Source organism: Desmodus rotundus, chromosome 4, assembly GCF_022682495.2.
Source record: "Desmodus rotundus isolate HL8 chromosome 4, HLdesRot8A.1, whole genome shotgun sequence".
Classification (NCBI taxonomy): domain Eukaryota; kingdom Metazoa; phylum Chordata; class Mammalia; order Chiroptera; family Phyllostomidae; genus Desmodus; species Desmodus rotundus.
The window spans coordinates 177,444,507-177,461,112 of NC_071390.1; the positions used below are offsets into that span (position 1 = coordinate 177,444,507).

Consider the following 16,606-nt stretch of genomic DNA (forward strand, 5'->3'; position numbering starts at 1 on the left):
CCACCAGGGCCCAGGACCCAGTGCGTCGTTCCCAACAAGGGAAGCAACCACTTGCAGAAGAGGGTGTGGATCTGCCCTGGAACTCGCGTGGTCTGTGCTGTGACAACAAAGTGGCCACTGACATCTCGCATGTAATCGGCTTTGCTGGGCTGTGAGCCCCAGGTGCGTGCAGCACGGACCACAGCCTGGAAACGCACAGCGCCCCCCCTGCTCTGGGCCCACTCACAACCACTCACAACCGCTCACAACGGGCTGCCTTGTGGGCTCCTCGGTAAAGAGGCCACAGTCACACGCTGAACGTGTGGATGTTGCCTCTGACATCTAAAAAGTCCCGTAAGTGTGTGTCTGCTTCACTGGGAGGTCGTGCGAAGAGCAGTAACTTGTCTTTCACCTTGGGACTGAACTCAGCCAACCACCTGAAAGAACAAGGAGGTGGATTCTCCCCTGCAGCCTCCAGAAAGGAGCGCAGCCCTGCCGGCATCTTTTTTTACTTCATTTGTATTGTCCACTCTATTACAAATGCCCTCGTTCCCCCCTCTGGCTCACCTTCGCCCAGCCCCCAAGTGAGCTCTTAATAGGGTTGTAATGGCTGCAGCCACACTAAGCGCTGCTTGCTCACGTTGCTTTAGACAGAAGGCAGCTGCACGTGAAGCTGCCGCCAAGATGGGCAGACCTGCTCCACTTCCGCACGGCGCCCACAAAACCGGGCGAGGAGGGCTCCCAGCCCTTTCAGGGGTGATCCGCTCTCCTCCTCACCTCCCAGTCTCCCAGGGTCCAGATGCTCCCGTGCTGCTTCTGCATGGTCGGTCCCTAGTGTGTGCAAAACACTCTGATTGCTACTTCACTTGGTTTCCTCTATGAATTCCATGTAGGCAGTCCCCAGAAGCCACCCCACCGGCTCCTACCTCAGCAGTACTGCTGGGGCAGTCTTTGAGAAGAACGTTTTGGAGCGAAGCCATCTATCCTCACTGCAGCCGCTGGAGAGGCATCCACTAGCGCCTGCTGCCTGGACCCCAGCCCCTCCCGCACTAGCCCACTCGCAAAGACGCAGCTCTCCAGGCTCCCCCAATTCCTTCCCGATGCTTTTTTCTTTTGCTTTAGTAACGCCACAGACCTTTTTTTGCTGTTGCATAGTAACCACAGAGCCCTGACACAGCACGGGCCTGAAGTCCCAGGAGAGCCTCCTAGAAAGATCGCTGCCTCCCAAGCTGGATTTTCACCCCAGTGGGCTAAGCTGGCCCCCGCCACCATTACGCGCCCTGACAATGCACACGATCCAGCTTCTGCAGAGATGTCTGAACCCGACACCTACAGCAGGAGAGGCCTCACCCCAGGCTGCGTGTAGGAATCACCTGGAGCTTCTTCCACGACAGCCTTGTCCGCCAGCTGAATCAGAACCACCGGGCAGTAGGCCTGAGCAACTCCGGTGCCAGCCGGGGGTTGAAAACTTGGTCTTGACACTTGGGACTGTTAAAGTCAGGGGCGGTTTTGAGAGTACACACATGCCACCGTCTGTGACTTTCATGAGGAAGATTCACAACTAACCCTTACTTTAATTATTCATTATTCTTAAGAGTGGGTGCTTGTTTAGAAGCAATAGCATTATTGCTTGACACTGTTTTTATTTAATAGTTTTAACACTAGGAAAAGGCCCATAAATAATCTTGTATACTGGTTATTTAACAGAAATAAGGGCCAGGCACGATCCTGTTTAAACAGATGTATCAAAATGTCTCTTTTTAAGGAACAGGGTAATCTTACCATCCTAGCTGACCACAGCATTTGGCTAACTGGATCTTGATAAACTGTATTAATTGGAAAACCCCAGTCTTCGATTTCTACCCGAGCAGGAAAACTACACTGTAAGGAAAAGCAGAGGTAGGTGGATGGCTGGCTGGATACACAGTTTACTCCTTTGCAGGGTCTATCCATGGACAGATGGATGATTATTCCTTTGCATAACCTAGGCAGACAGGCATAGAATTTGTGGGTGTTATCACTGCGCACTGACCTTTGGCCCCACCCCAGCTCCCCTCAGTGGGTCTGAACCAGCACTCTAACCCTACCTGCCAGGGTCTGTAGCCTCAGCCTTGCACCGGCCCCCGCATCCCTGGCTGACTCCTGCCTGCCCCTGCTCTTGCCTTTAAATGCAACCCTCCCCACACCCACACGCACAGGCGCACACAAGCTGGGCCGGGTCCTGCTTGCCCACCGGGCCTGCCTTCTCCCGCTCCTGGTCCCAGGTCTGCTCTGCCTCTCTCCCTCTCCACTACCACTCACTGAGTGGGCACCTACTGTGTGCCAGGCCCTGCAACAGGTGTCTCATCAACATTATCCCTACTACCCACCACCCTGCAAGACAGACACTGCCCCCACTTCCCAGCTGCAGGTACAGGGTGTGACCCGAGCCGGACACGCGTGGGGACTGAATCAGATCATCTCTAGAAGTCCCTTTACTCAGAGTCCCACAGGCCACATGCAGCTCAGGATGGCTGTGAATGCGACCCAACACAAAATCGTCAATTTACTTAACACACTGTAAGATTCTTTGTGTGTACGATTAGGTGTCGCAATGTATTTAACATGTGGCCCAAGACAACCCTTCTTCCAGTGGCACAGACGCCAAAAGGCTGGCCACTCCGCTTCATGGGGAAAAGAATCAACACCAGGTACTTTCCGCGTCACAATGCTTACGGCGCGTGGGTTTCGGGTGGACCCACGTGCGCGTGCAAGTGTGCACACCGTCCTTGTGAGGTCTCTGAAGAGCGGAGCGGCCTTCTGGGAAAAGCGGCCGAGTCTCTGCAGGTGATTCGAAGCGCTAATAACTGAACTCAGAAACCACTCCAGAGTTTGCACTGACCGAACCCAGAAGAAAGTCACAAAAATATTTTATTTAAATGTCCAGGAAAGATTAGACATACCTAAAATCATTAAAAGGTCACGTGTTGGACATGCTAAAACCCGTGGATTACACGAGGATGAACCCTAAAGTGAAGGGAATGCATAAGACGCGCTCCGCCGGCGGCCGCCTGAGGACAGCACCAGGAAGACGGGCCTGGGGTCCGTGCTGAAGGCGGGTCAGAGGCGCAGCCGCCCTCCGCGATGAACGAACGGCTACCCCGCCCCCGCGGAGTGACAAGCCGTCTACGGTGTCGGCGCACACTGCGCACCCATAATGAAACTTGGCTTAAGTTTTTACACCAGTGCTCTCTCCGATGATTCAAATGGAGCAGCCCTGCAAATCAGTCATTCCTGTCGTGAATATTCCTATGCTGAGCCTGAAAAATTCAATAATCACTTGGGTTTAAGAATGCGCAAAAGAAATAATTTACTCTGATTTCAACCACAGTTCGATGAAGTGACAATCTTTTCCAGAAAGCCACTCACTTCAAGATGCAAAAATACACTGGAGCTTTTCCACGTTTGGGACGCTTTCAGAGAGCTGGATGCTTGATCATCCACTTTACATTTTCCTGCCCTTGAACCTGAAAGAAATGCCCCAGGTGAGATGATGCACATTACGTCGTTGGATGCAACGTTAGAAAGCTTGCGACACCACCTGGCTCCCCGTCGCCAATCACAAAGCCTTGTCAGCACTAAGTCCAAAGCCCCCTGCACGTGTTCAGTGCAGTTCCGAACAAGGACACACGCCGGGAGGAGCGGAGACGCAGCCAGCCGAGGGCAAGTGCTGGCGGTGACGCCCGCTGGCAGGGGTGAAGGGTGCGCGGACAGCCCCCGCGGCCCCTCCGCAGGCGGCCCCTCCGCAGGCCCGTGTACTGACGGGATGCCGCACGTCGCCATGGTCACGGGCGTGCCAGCAGCTCTTCAGCCTGGCAGCGCCCAGGTGATGTCCTTTTCCTCCTTTGTGGTCACAGCGGCTTCCCTTTAGGACTCCGAAGGGAGGGTGTGCTGTTAGCTGAGATGCCAGTTTTCCTCGGCACCTCGGTGATTTTCTTAGTATATTAACTTTTACTTCGCTGGACGCCGTTTCCACCCTGTAAACCAGCGTGTGAGGTTCCTCCACGAGCAGCTGCTAGTGCCGTGAAGGCGGAGACCACCTCTTTCCCCCGAGCACAGAGAGGGAGCACTCTCGACACAGGCGGCGTGAACAACTGAGTTCCGCGACATTGGGCAAACAGACCCTGTGCAGGGCAGCGGGCCCAGGGGTGCTGCAGGGGCCTGTGGGGAGCCGGAGTTCTATCACTACCCCAAGGGAAAAGGCTCACGCATCATCCATCAGATTTTGATGAGGCAGCCAGAATAGAAAATGACGGAATTTTTTTCCCCCGAATGGGTAAAATTCCGTATTTTTCATAAACTCCCAATCCTTAAGAATAATCTAGCCAGTATTCACGTGTATGTAAGGTGACCTCAATAAAAAATAAAATGGTCTTCGTGTGAACTTATTTTCACCAGGCGGTGCGCACACTGTCTCCACGAGGCCTTTGAAGGGCAGCGCGCCTTCTCTGCGGAGCGGCCCGGACTCAAGCCCGCGGGAGGGAGGGGTCTCAGTCCCCGCAGTCTGCGTTCCGTGGGCGGCCTGCTACTGCCGCACCTCCTGGAGCCGTCGTGAAGGCCTTTCCTACAGGGGGTCGGGAGCAGCCACACCACCCAGAGACCGTACCTTTGGAAATCACCCGAGGAGCGAGATCAACATCACAACTCCCATGAACTGGGTAAACAGCAGCAGTGGAGTGAAAAATGACCACACGGGCCATAAAGCAACGTTGAAGCTGAAAGAAAAAGGCAGAAAACACACGGCTGGCAACTCCTGCAATAATCTACACACACGGGAGGGGCAACCAAAAGCCCCTCAGGGCTATCTTCGGCAGGGCGGGCCCCTTGTAGGACAGGCTTCTCCCGCTGGGTGAGTGTTCTCGGAACCCATCTGTATCCACGCACCAGCGGGCACTGCTGTGAGCGGCTGCGTTCAGCTTCAGTGAAGTTTTCTGAAGACTTTCAATGCGTTTGCCCATTTCACGATGGGTGATTTACGTACCTGCCCACACCGTGCTGAGTGTTCAGCAGTTTGTTTGTTTTTAATTTTTATTGTTATTCAATTACAGTTGTAGGCCTTTTCTCCCCATCCCTCCACCCCACCCCAGCTGAACCCACCTCCCTCCCCCTGTTCAGCAGTTTTTGACCAAACTCAGCATGACCCCCCTGCCCCACCTTCCCTATTCACCTGATCTCACCCTGAGTGATTTTTTTGTTTCCCTGGATGAAAAAGTCCTCAAAGGGGAATGCTTTGCCGATGTGGAAGAGGTAAAATAAAATAAAAAAAAAAACAACGGCAGAAGCTCTAAAAGACATCAAAACTGACAGGCTCAGAAACTGTTCTGAGCAATGGAAAAACGTCTCGAAAGGTGTGTGCATCAAATGGACAGCACTTTGAAGGTGACTGAAGTTTAAGCATGTAAGAACAAGTACACAATTTTTTAAAAATAAATATGGGGGCTTTTTTGGGGGGGTCATTCCTCTTTGTATGTTCTGCTACAGAATCTAGATTCAAAGAACTCACTTTTTTACTCAGCTTGGGAAAGTTCATTCGGTCAACACTATATTTTTTTCAGAGATGTGATTTAGCAAATATTGGACATATCGCAATCTCTTCCTAAAGTACTTGGAACTGGAGTCACTAACAGTCTTCCAATGAGAGCCGGCCTCGCAGGAACTTAAGTCCCTGACAGCCGGTGTGTCCAGGGGGACACGGACTGGAAGGGCCACAGCCTGCTCGTACGGCCTCACATACCATCAACGGTCACGGTACCAAGACGGTTAAAGGCATTTTACAATTAGAAACAGATGAAAAAAGCAACCGTTTATAACTTCCTCTTAGATTTTCCACGGAGAAAAACACTATTCCTGTCACCAAGGGAAGAATGAAACACTTTCCAGGTGCAGCTGACTTTTGTGGACTGAACTCGGCAGAGCAGCGTTAACGAGGGAAAACTGTAGTCAATTAAATGCTTCAGAGAGTTGTTGACTTTAATATGCGATGTTTTCACAAGCAGAACCTTAAAATAGCTGTAATTATACTCTTCTGAAAAATAAAACAGCATTTCTGGGGGTGACAGTAGCCTTACAAGAAACTATAAATTAACACACCTGTCTACCTACATTACTGAAGGGTTAATAACAGCCACGTCACAATGTACATCGAACGCCCTTAAACTTCAACTACAGAAAATAAACCATTAAAAATAGATGTAAACTGAGTATATACAAAAGTATATGCTTTTTCCAAAATCAAGAACCTCCAGACAACACGAAGTGAGAACTCCCTGTACATTAAGAGCAGTTTCTCTCCCTGACTGGTGGGACCGTGAGATGTATTTCCTTTGTATTTTCTGTAATTAACAGATTTTTCTTCAGCAAGCAGGTACACTTTTATAAACATTTCACGAGTGCCTATTAACTAAGAAAAAAAGATACTGACTTTGGTATTTTTACACTATAGGAATAAAAGAATAAAACCAACTGTAAGGCCAACGACAGGAAGCTGGCTGAGTAAGTGAAGGGACGTCCACGCAGGGCCAACTACACAGCTACCAAAAGCAGCGAGGCACGCCGCGTGCACCCGTACGGAGGGATTCCAAACTATACGGCTCATTAAAAAAACCTCGTGAGACAGTTCGGCCTTGTTTGCAGGAGCTGGAGGTATGCACACCCTGTGAGATAACGATTTCATCCTAAACATACACATATGTATGCGTGCATGTGTGTGTGTGTACACACTGAACAGAAAAGCGCACCTGCGAGTTAAGGGACATACACTAGGATGTTCTTAACAGCATCGTTACCACCACCAGCAAACGGGGAACAATGCAAACGCTGTCACCAGTAGAAGAAATACACTGGGAGTCAGCCATAGGCTGGACTACTGAACAGTAACGAGTAACTGTTATGCACAACACTGTGGATGAGTCACTCATAATGTAACAGAGAAAGAGCAAACGTAAAAGAATATGTAAGAATGTATTTCTATATAGTTCAAAAACACAGACCAAATACAAATAGAGTATTCAAGAGATGCAAAAGGAAGCAATGAGCATCGAGGCCAGGGCAGCCTTTCCCTGTGGCAGGACGGGCGGGGAGGCGGCTGCCCAGGTGGGGAAAGGGACTATGGGGCGTGGGCCTAATTCACTTTCTAGCCCTGAGGGTTTACATCAATGCCCATTTCGTGATTCACTCAGCTGTGTGGTTTCATTTTTCCTACTTTCTGTGTGTATTATGCCTCACAGTGAAAATGATTTCAAAAACAAGTTGCAGAACATACGAGTATACAGCATGGTCACCATTTGTTTGGGGGGGGGGGTTGGCTCTTTTTTTTTATTGTTGTTCAAGTTCAACATTTGTGTTTTAAATACTAAGTACATAAAGATATTACTGAAAAGGGAACCAGAGACTAGAAATGACAGGGGGATTATTTTCCCGTTATTCCTTTTTTTCTCTGAAATTTGCACCATGTACATCAGTGCCTGAGCAACAGAATTTTTATTCCTGTCAGTCACTTCCCAGTTAACTTACCAAATCCCCGCTACAATAAAGGCAGCAGTTGTAAGGGGTATCAGGGCTGGATACTTGGCATCGTAATCTCCGATCCCACGGTACCACTCCAGGTAGAGAATGCAGAAAAACGCAATGGACAGGCTGATAAGCAGCAAGGCACCGCCAATGAGAAACCAGCTGGGGAGACAAAAACAATGTCAGGGTTGACAGCGCTTAGCAAATCAGGAGATACCTTCAAAGTTTTCACTGACAGCCTAAAAACCTATTTCTGCGAGCATATCAACTGCAAAATGAACACAGGGACCCACAGTTTCTCGATCCCAGATCTCAGAAAGGCTCCATCCCCTGGGAGATGAGGTGAGAAGGGATGAGCCTGGGACCCACGGTGGGACAGAAAAGTGTGGCTTTAAATACACGTGTGCATAGGTCCTTTCATAAACTACCGAGCAAAAAAGACCCCTGGTTATGGCGACGCATTTTCTTTAAAAATACAGGAAAGAGAGCAGCTTTCTGTTTGTTTCTGAACTTCCAGGTGTGACAGTAATAAACAGGCACCATTAACTACTCCAGGTAGGGTTTCTTAGAATGCTGAAAATCAGTTTGGAAGATGGTTAACTCCCGTTGCCTCTAATAAAGATTTCTACGTGAACCCCTCACATTCTTAGAAGATTTCCAATGCTCCTCCAAAGGGCAATGTCTTCTTTCTCACTTCTAATTGTACCAAAGACCTGACTCGGTGCGTGTGACCCCATCAACCCCTTCCTTCCGGCCCCTGCTGGCCATGGGAGGAGACCGGGTTTGGGGAACAAAGTCCCTTTCCCAGTCCCCCAACTCAACCCCATTTATTGTTTGCTTTTCCATGGGGGGAGAATGGCATTCCATGTGGAAGACAGAGAGGGGGCAGGGGACTGGAACTGTCAACTTCACAGGCACCGAGTGGACTTCCAACAATGACAAGGTTCCAGGTCCCTTTTCTGGATCTGGACAACTGTGGGAGTCCGTGGTTAGGAGCACAATCTTCAAACCCTGAGTTTGAACTCAGCTCTGGCACGACCAGCTTTGTGACTCGGGGCCAGTCAGGTCACTGCGGTGTGCTTCAGACATAGTAACCGTACTCAGGCATGGAAGAGCTGTGACAACGAAACTGTGTTCAGGACAGTGCTTCAGGCCCAGCAGGGATCCCGGTTACGCCACTGAGGCCCATTCTCTCCAGGGAAGATACTCCCATGCTCCTTCTTAGGGGCCTTCAGAGACCTCTTCACACCACCGTTCTCAGTCCCTCCTCCTAGAGCTCCTGTGCTTATCTTCACAAAGACCTCCTGTCTCTACATCCTCCTCCCATGATTTACAAATGGATCAGGTCCTTCTCTCATTTACCACTTTCCCCTCCAACAGCACACCTGTGCTGAAAAGCACAAGGAAGTAACTCCGGTCTCACCCACTCCACTGCCCACATCCAGAGCATGCGCTCTCTGACTCACCTAGCTATCACCAGCACCTCCCAGCTCCACGCCTAGCAGACACCAGGTACCTGCTAAGCATCTGAAGACTTCAACCGACAAAATAAAACATGAAAAATAAGACAAAGGAGTTTAACGTATGAACCAGCAAAATTTTCTTACCTACTAGTGTGAAAGTTTTCTTTAATAGTTTTAAAGAAATCAGCATAATAGGTCACGACAATGGAGGCCAATATCCAAAATCCAGAATGGATATTAAGTCTTGGAAGAGGTTTCTGCTTTTTCTCAACAGCTGCAGAGGCTCCTGCAAATAAGGGAGATTTCTACTTATCAAATTACCATGAGTTCCTAGGGACAAATGAACCCCTTTTAAGCCAAGTAAAAAAATTTCCTAGAGCTTTCTAGAAACCAGATTCTCTCCCAGCATAGTACAAATTCCTTCTGTAACACCACCAATATCGGTTTCTATTTGCAGAAATAATTACGAGGAGTCCACTATAAAACATGTTCTATATAGTCAACCCTTTTCCTCTACATGAATTTTTAAATCAAGTTTACATCTCTTTAAGAAAGAATGACAATATCTGGTAGTGTAAGAATTTTAACATTTTGTTTCATTTAGGAAAGTAATGTCCTACTAACACAAATGTTAGAGCACAAGAGAGACCTGTGGTCTTCCAGAAATACTACCCATAACTATTTATTTTAAACAAACACAGCCTGTTAAGGCAGCTCAGAAGTGGAAAGGGCACGCTGGGCCTAGTGCTGGGACCCAATGTGAAAGAACCTGCAGCCAGGTTCGGGTCAAATTCCCCGGGTGATTGACATGCCCCTGGTATACATCAGGGGCTCTCAACCATCAGGATTCCTAAGAAGCTTGTTCATAATACAAATTCCGGGAGATAATACCCTCAGAATATATGACCCAGCACGCCTGGACATGTTTTCTGTTTTAGAAGGCATTAAATGCAAATGGTTTACAACATACAGGACAAAAAGGTCTAAAATGAAATCCACCTCTCCCATTCCCCTACCCAGAAGCAATCGCCAGAATCCCCTTCTACTGGATTCCCATACACTCTCCGCATCTACAGGGCAACACCGCAAGGCATCCCGTCTGTACCCAAAGGGTGGCATACCACCACTGCTCTGCGCCGCCCTTTGAAAATCACCCACGTTGGTAGACAAAAGTCTGCCTGCGAGTCTTCAAGCAGCTGTCTGCTATTACAAGCAACGCTGAGGTGAGACACTTGGCTCACAAGTCCTGGGTTACCCGTACCCGTAAGTATGTTTGGTCAATTCTTAGAAACAGAACCGGTGTTTTTAATGGTATTAGATCATCGTTCCTGGGGATCCTAAACCGCTGCCTGGGATGAAGATGCGCGGGGCTACGTGATCTCTAAGGATCTTTTATGACACTCCATGCAAACTACTGGTAAGCCTTGAGAAACGGAACCCAGTCTCTCCTGACCCGGCAGGGCTGCGGGAGGCCCGCAAAGACGGCCGCTTCCAAGCGCCTCGGCCCCGGGGACGTCGGCGCGCTGCTGGGCGCGCCCGGAAGAGCGCCTCACCCTGCCTGGCGTAGCCTTCGCCGTCCAGCGAGGCTTCGGCGTCGGGCGAGAACAGGTACCGTCTCCGCAGCTGCTCCCGAGCCCGGAGAGCGTCCATCTTGGCGCCCTAAAAAACGCGACGGAAGTAACGTCAAACCACCGGAACTTCCGGCATCGACCTCCGGACGGAGGCGTTTCTTTCTGTGAGCTCTAGAGACTTGTTGTCTCAAAGGGTTTAGTTGTTGAGAATCCAGGGCGGAGTAGGCTTCGCAATCAGCGCCCTCCGATCCGCTAAATGATTTGAGTTTCAAAATGATGGTCTTTTCACGGCCGAAAATACCCCATTCTCCCGGAGGACCGATATTACGGATGCCGCTTGCTTCGCTGTGCTGCCTCCGCAGGTGCCCAAAGCTGAGAAGTACCCTCCTGCAGCGCAGGCCCCGACTCTCGGCCCCCAGCTTCTTTCTCACTTCTCTCCAGCGAGACCTCGGAGGAGGAAAGGACCGTGGTTGAGCCTCAGCTGTTGAGCCTCAGGCCTGGCATTGACCGCCTGGGTGGACTTGGACAAGAAATAAGCCTCTCCGGGCCTCTTTCCTCTTCTGCACCCCGGGGATGAAACCTGCCTCCTAGATTTGTTGTGGGGTTTAAGTGCAAAGCATCTGTGTATTGTTCACGTTAACACCCTTTTTCCAACTTCTGAGAAATTTCACAAGCTGGGAATGTGGGACCTAAATTTATACTTTCCCAGAAAATTGCCATCTCCCATCACTCATGCTCATAATTTGAAAAACACTGTGTCACTAATGCACAAGATTTTCTGTATCAAGACTCCTATTACACTCCTATGTGTCCTGTGTTGAGTGTGCTTAGCCATTCGGACCTTTACTGAGCACCTACTGTTTGCTTGGAACTGTTAGGCACTGTGCCAGACAATGGAGAGAAAGATGAGTAGGACGTGATGTTACACTTGAGGAGCACCTGGACCAGAGATGAGCACAGAGCTGCACTACCACATACTGCAGTATTTATAAATGTATGGAAGCATTTTCTTAAGTCAACAGACATTCCCTGAACAGCTGCATCCGCTAAAATGCTGAGGAAAGAGATAAGTTAGAATCTAGTGGAGGAGACAATTTCAATACCATGTACGGAAACATAGGGTTATTCAAGTACAGATTAAAGGCCGGTGCGCTCTGCTGGGAGGTGTGGGGAGCAGGGACAGTGGCTTGAAGTGTGTCAGATACAGGAGTGGATAACCCAGGAAGTAGAATTTAACTTACTTAGCTGGCACTGTTTAGATCTTCTATGCCATGGGTATTTGCAGAAGAAATGTAATAAGAATGTCATTGTCTACTGGTTTCTGTCATTTCCTCAGCCTTTCTAGCCAACCTATTGGAGCAAAGGATTTAACAGCTGGTTGGATCATATGGCCTTTCTACACAATACCTCTTCTTTCTTGTTTGGTTTTTTTTCTTTTCAGACTCCTAAAGAACCACGGTTCGTCTCTTCAAAGCCAACTGGGGTCTGTGCCCTCCTTTCTTCTCTCTTGTATAGGGTTAGAAGCCTTGTTAACAGGAAGTGAATTCCTCCTATCAAATACAGTCTTCTGTTGAGACAATCAACAGAGGACTGTAGTTTTGCAAGGAGGTCCTTGCAGAAAGGTCAGTGCTGGGTCTCCCTTGTAACTGAATATCCCCAGAGCACTGCCGCAACCCCAGGGTTTCCACATGTAGTATGTTCAAGTCGGATCTGGTTTCCCCTTTGGTGGTTTCGGGGCTTTTGTATTTGGATCTGGAAACCATCCAGCATTTTTTCCCCTGGTATTTTAAAGGGCACTACTTGAACACCATACTGATGATACTTAAAAGCAGGCTGGAAAAAATCCAGTATCTCATGACTACATCTTTAAGTTCTTAAATGTGTGCTCTGTGCACCTTGATTTCAGATACGTGATATCAGCATGCTAGCGACCAAGACATTCTCATTTACAGTGTGGATTATTGGCGGGGGAAGGGGGGAGGGAAGGGAATGAACTGGACTGTGACCTTGGCTGGCCTCCCCTTAGCAGCATGGTTAAGTCTAAAGCATTTTTAGACTTCAATGTGGCTCCATCACTGTGGGGTCTTGGGCAAGTTATTTCATTGTTCTAAGTATCTGCAGGTACTGGAGTGAAGACAACTGCATCCCGGTTGCTTAGCACACAGTGCCTGGCACACAGTATGTGTTCAAGTGGTGCTAGTTACTATTCATTACTACTTAACGGGGCTTGCCAGGCCTTCCTGGTCCGGCTCCTGCTCGCCTCTCACTCAGGGGTTCCCTTCTCCGTGGGCTCCAGTTACTCTCTGCTGCAGTTTCCTTTGCCGCTTCTCTCCTTAGTTGATAGGGGCAACAACCATGTCTCGGTAGCTCCCCAGAGCCTCCCAAATACCTGGCATGGAACAGGAGCTCCACTGCCCAGTCTTCACCGTGGCCCTTCATCCCACAAGGATCCCACAAGGCCTTAACTGGCCTTCAGAGTGGCCATACATGTGTCTGCCCAGCATCCCTTCCTCTGAGAAACCACTTCTGCTTTCTGCAGTAGCCCCACCCAGTTCCAGGAGGCCAGGAGAGGGCTCTGGGCCCCACCTGGATCTGTCAGCCCCCCAGGACTGGTGAGCTGTTGGTGTGGTGTGAGGTCCGTGTGGGCTTGGGCTGCCACCATGGAGACAGGGAGGGAACCCCCTAGGAAGGCAGCTTTGGGATGCAAGCCAAGCCAAGAGGTCTCAGTAGCATCCTCTCAACTCCTGAATCCAGCCAAGGTCTAGTTCACCTAGGTGAGGGTGTGAGCTCAGGAGCCAGCTGCCTGGTGGCTGTCCCAGTGGCTCTGTCATGACTGGCTGTTTCAACCTTGGGAAGGCCACCTATCCTTTCCTTTGCCTTAGTTTCCTCACTTGCAAAACCGGGTTAAGAATAGCACCTACCCCATAGGACTGTATAAAATATATTAACATATGCAAAGTGCTGATAACAAGCATGGCCCAGAGAAAGCTCTCAATTCACCTCACCTGTGGTTGCTCTCCATTGTGGAGACTGCACAGATTTCTCAGCCAAAAAAAGGTTGTTTTCAAAATAAATCAGTGCCAACTTGACTTGTATTCTGTTACTTGCAACCCTGAGGCCCGACCAAGGCAGGCAGCCCCGTCTGTCACTGTGCCCTGTGGCTGCCCCAGTGGTCCCGGCTGGGGCGGTCCCTCCAGAAGTGAGTTCACACATGTAAAGCCCTTAGAAAAGCCCCCGCCGTGGGGAAAGTGCTCGTAAACATTAATGTATCTCACTTGGGATAGTGCCTTTCATTCTAAGAAGCCAGCCTTCCGTCATGTGAACAATACGATGAAATAGTCTCTGCACAGCGTGGCTTCACTGCCAGAGCTGCGGCACGGGCTGCTCCGTGAGAGGCCCTGGGCGCTCCTTTCGAACCAGCTGCAGGAGATGGGCACCCTGATCTGCTTGGCGCCCCCCAGCAGCGGGCAGGAGAGGCCGCAGCACGTGCAGGGACAAGGTGTTGGTGAGTGTATGATTCAGATCTATTTCTCCCGTTGGGTAAGACCACGAAGAGGGCTTTCTGGTCGCATGGCCATTGTGGAAACTACTTGGAATCCTTGCCTTGGCCATTTTTTTAAAAAGCTCTACCTGGAATATCTTCATAATAACGCTCTAAAAACCATCAGTGGTAAGAAAGTCGCAACAAGGATGGAGGTCCTGATCAAAGGCCAAGAGAAAAAACCTAAGTTACCAAGGAGACACCAGAGTCCACACCCTGATGCTACCACCTCCCGTGCGACCCAGGCAAGTCACGCAAGTGCTCTGCGCCACCTTACCCAGGAAACGGGCACGAGGACGTCACCCTCCTGGAGCTGCTGGAGGATGCGGTGTGTGTAAGTAAAGGGCTTAGCGCCGTGCCTTCCACAGAGGAAGGACTCCACAGAAGGGAACTGCGAGGACTGTCGCTGCAGGGGAGTGGAGCCTGGGCAGTAGGGAAGGCAGCCCTGGGGAGCACGTGGTCAGTGCCGGCAGAGCAGCCGCAGGTCAGGGCACTACAGCCGGGAAGGGGGGGTGCTGGTGCCAGAGGGAGGAGTTCAGGCTACAGACAGGGCCGGTGTTTGAAGATGATGCAAGCAATGGCCGTCCTTTATAGGAGCACCTTACACCTGGTAACTGTTTAATCCTCATAGCAACCGTATGATGCAGTTACTATTGTCATCACCACTTTGCACATGAGGAAACTGAGGCACAGACTTTTATTATGGGATCTGAGGAAGCTTCCATTTATCCCCTAGAGGTAAGTGAGTAAACTGGCTGTTTGATAGTTTAATTGCAGAGCGAATACCTAGTTTTCTGGGAGTTTAAAGGTTCATCATTGCTCAGATCTCTGCCCAAAACCTCACAGCTAGCAAAGTGGAGCTGGGATCGGAGCCCAGGCGGGCTGGGCTTCGGAGCTGCCGGGCTGCACGCTGCCTCTGCTGATGCGGAGTCTCCCAGGACCTAGGCCACAGAAAAGTCTGAGTGCCTCGTTTGTGCGGATCACCGGCCTCACGGTGCCGGACCGCCGGTTTGGGGAGAAGCTAGGGAGGGACTATGTGGTGGCTTGGCTGCCCCTGTTGACCCTTTCCCACCCAGACCCAGGCAGACATTGCTAATCGATCACAGCACTTCTTCCCCCTCCTAAGAGCAGGAGCAGGGCCTCCGAATCCTGAAGAACAGCCAGATAATCAGCACCGATCGACTAGAATGATGGGTCAGATAAAATCTATTTGCTGCCCCCAGAGTGAGGGCTCAGGGCTGGCCAGACAACAGTACAGAAATGCAAGCTGGGGACTGCCGTTATGCCAGTAAGAACCTGTGTCCTTCCTTAGAAGCCGCCACACAAGGCTCATCTAGATGCCCTAAAATCGCAGAGGTAGACGCGCAAGCACACACATCTTGGACAGAGCCGGTTGGGAAATTCCCCTGCAACCTCAGGAAAATCCAGGCTTCACAAGGTCACTGGAGGGCAGAGCCCTGCACGCAGAGGGTCCCTGGGGCTCTAAGCTCCCCTCGGACGTCATCCCCTGCCACAAACACAGCTTTTGAGGACACCTGTGGGCCTCAAGTTGAGAAAACCAAAACCAGGAGGGAGAAAACCCCTGCCTTTCAAGATTGGCAATGGCAACGGAGAGCAGAGTGCCTGGCTGAGGGGGAGGGAGGGCCACCTGCGGGATCACTGCGCGAGGGCTCTGACAAGGCTGGGGGGCCTGGTGTTAGGGATCCCCTCCTGCCCCCCACCCCCACCCAGCGCTGGCTCAGAGAGCCCTCCAGGCACGGGGACTGCCGTCCTGACAGTGGTTTGGAGCCACGGCCTCTCCTTAGAGACCCATGACTCTCAAACTCGTTCGGGTGGCGGAGCATCAGGCACTTCCACGAAACACCATGAAATACGGATAAAATAACCAAGTGCTATGAAGTTGATGGCAACTCTCACAGCACCTGAATTAGAACTGTATCACGGGCCCTGGCCAGGTGCCTCAGTTGGTTAATGTGATACACCAAGGTTGTGGGTTCAATCCCTGGTCAGGGCACACGCAAGAACCAACCAATGAATGCGTAAACAGTGGAACAACAAATCCATGTTTCTCTCTTTTTCTCTAGAAAAATAAAATCAATCAATGAATTAAAATTGTATAGGAACAAGTGCCAAGAGGTTTAAGAAATTACATGCAGAAACCCCGTCATGTTAAGAAAATTCTATTACCCCAACTATTTTCTGAAACCGAGAGGAGAGAGTGCCGTTTCCTTTCAGCTGTGAGACCCTCGGTGCGGGACGCGGTTGGAGCAGGGCTCCCTCGGGTTACCATTGGGGCCCTGAAGCACACGTGCTGGGCATCCAAGAGCAGTGCTGCCCGCAACTCCCGGGAGCACCGACCTCTGACCTACAGCGGAGAGCCTCCAACGACAGAAGTCGGCCTGGGTCACCCGGCAGGCAGGGTTTCTGCAGCTCACAGCGAGGCTCTGTGGCCAAACAGCGGCTTCCCCCTCCGAGCAAGGTCTGACCTCTCGACTCTGACAAAC

General features: G+C 50.5%; 1 protein-coding gene across 2 annotated transcripts; it reads right to left on the reverse strand.

Annotated features, from left to right (window-relative positions):
* Positions 1 to 2,872: 2,872 nt before the first annotated feature.
* On the reverse strand, positions 2,873 to 10,680 carry TMEM128 (transmembrane protein 128). Of its 2 annotated transcripts, none has more exons than XM_024573873.3 (5): positions 10,544 to 10,680; positions 9,135 to 9,276; positions 7,531 to 7,689; positions 4,625 to 4,733; positions 2,873 to 3,485 (listed from the first exon to the last, which is right to left on the reverse strand). In XM_024573873.3, the coding sequence occupies exons 1-4, from the start codon at positions 10,638 to 10,640 to the stop codon at positions 4,634 to 4,636; spliced, it is 498 nt and encodes a 165-aa protein (XP_024429641.1). In that variant the 5' UTR covers positions 10,641 to 10,680; the 3' UTR covers positions 2,873 to 3,485; positions 4,625 to 4,633. The 2 variants fall into 2 exon arrangements, with proteins under 2 accessions (XP_024429641.1, XP_045038944.1); XM_045183009.2 differs by having other exon boundaries at positions 2,873 to 3,995.
* Positions 10,681 to 16,606: the final 5,926 nt, after the last annotated feature.

What these genes read in the sequence shown, in the direction of transcription:
- TMEM128 (XM_024573873.3), bottom strand. Translation starts at nt 10,640, where the DNA reads ATGGACGCTCTCCGGGCTCGGGAGCAGCTGCGGAGACGGTACCTGTTC. An exon ending in CGAAGGCTACGCCAGGCAGG is followed by an intron (nt 9,277 to 10,543) that starts GTGAGGCGCTCT and finishes CCTTATTTGCAG; the next exon opens with GAGCCTCTGCAGCTGTTGAG. An exon ending in GAAAACTTTCACACTAGTAG is followed by an intron (nt 7,690 to 9,134) that starts GTAAGAAAATTT and finishes TTGTCTCCCCAG; the next exon opens with CTGGTTTCTCATTGGCGGTG.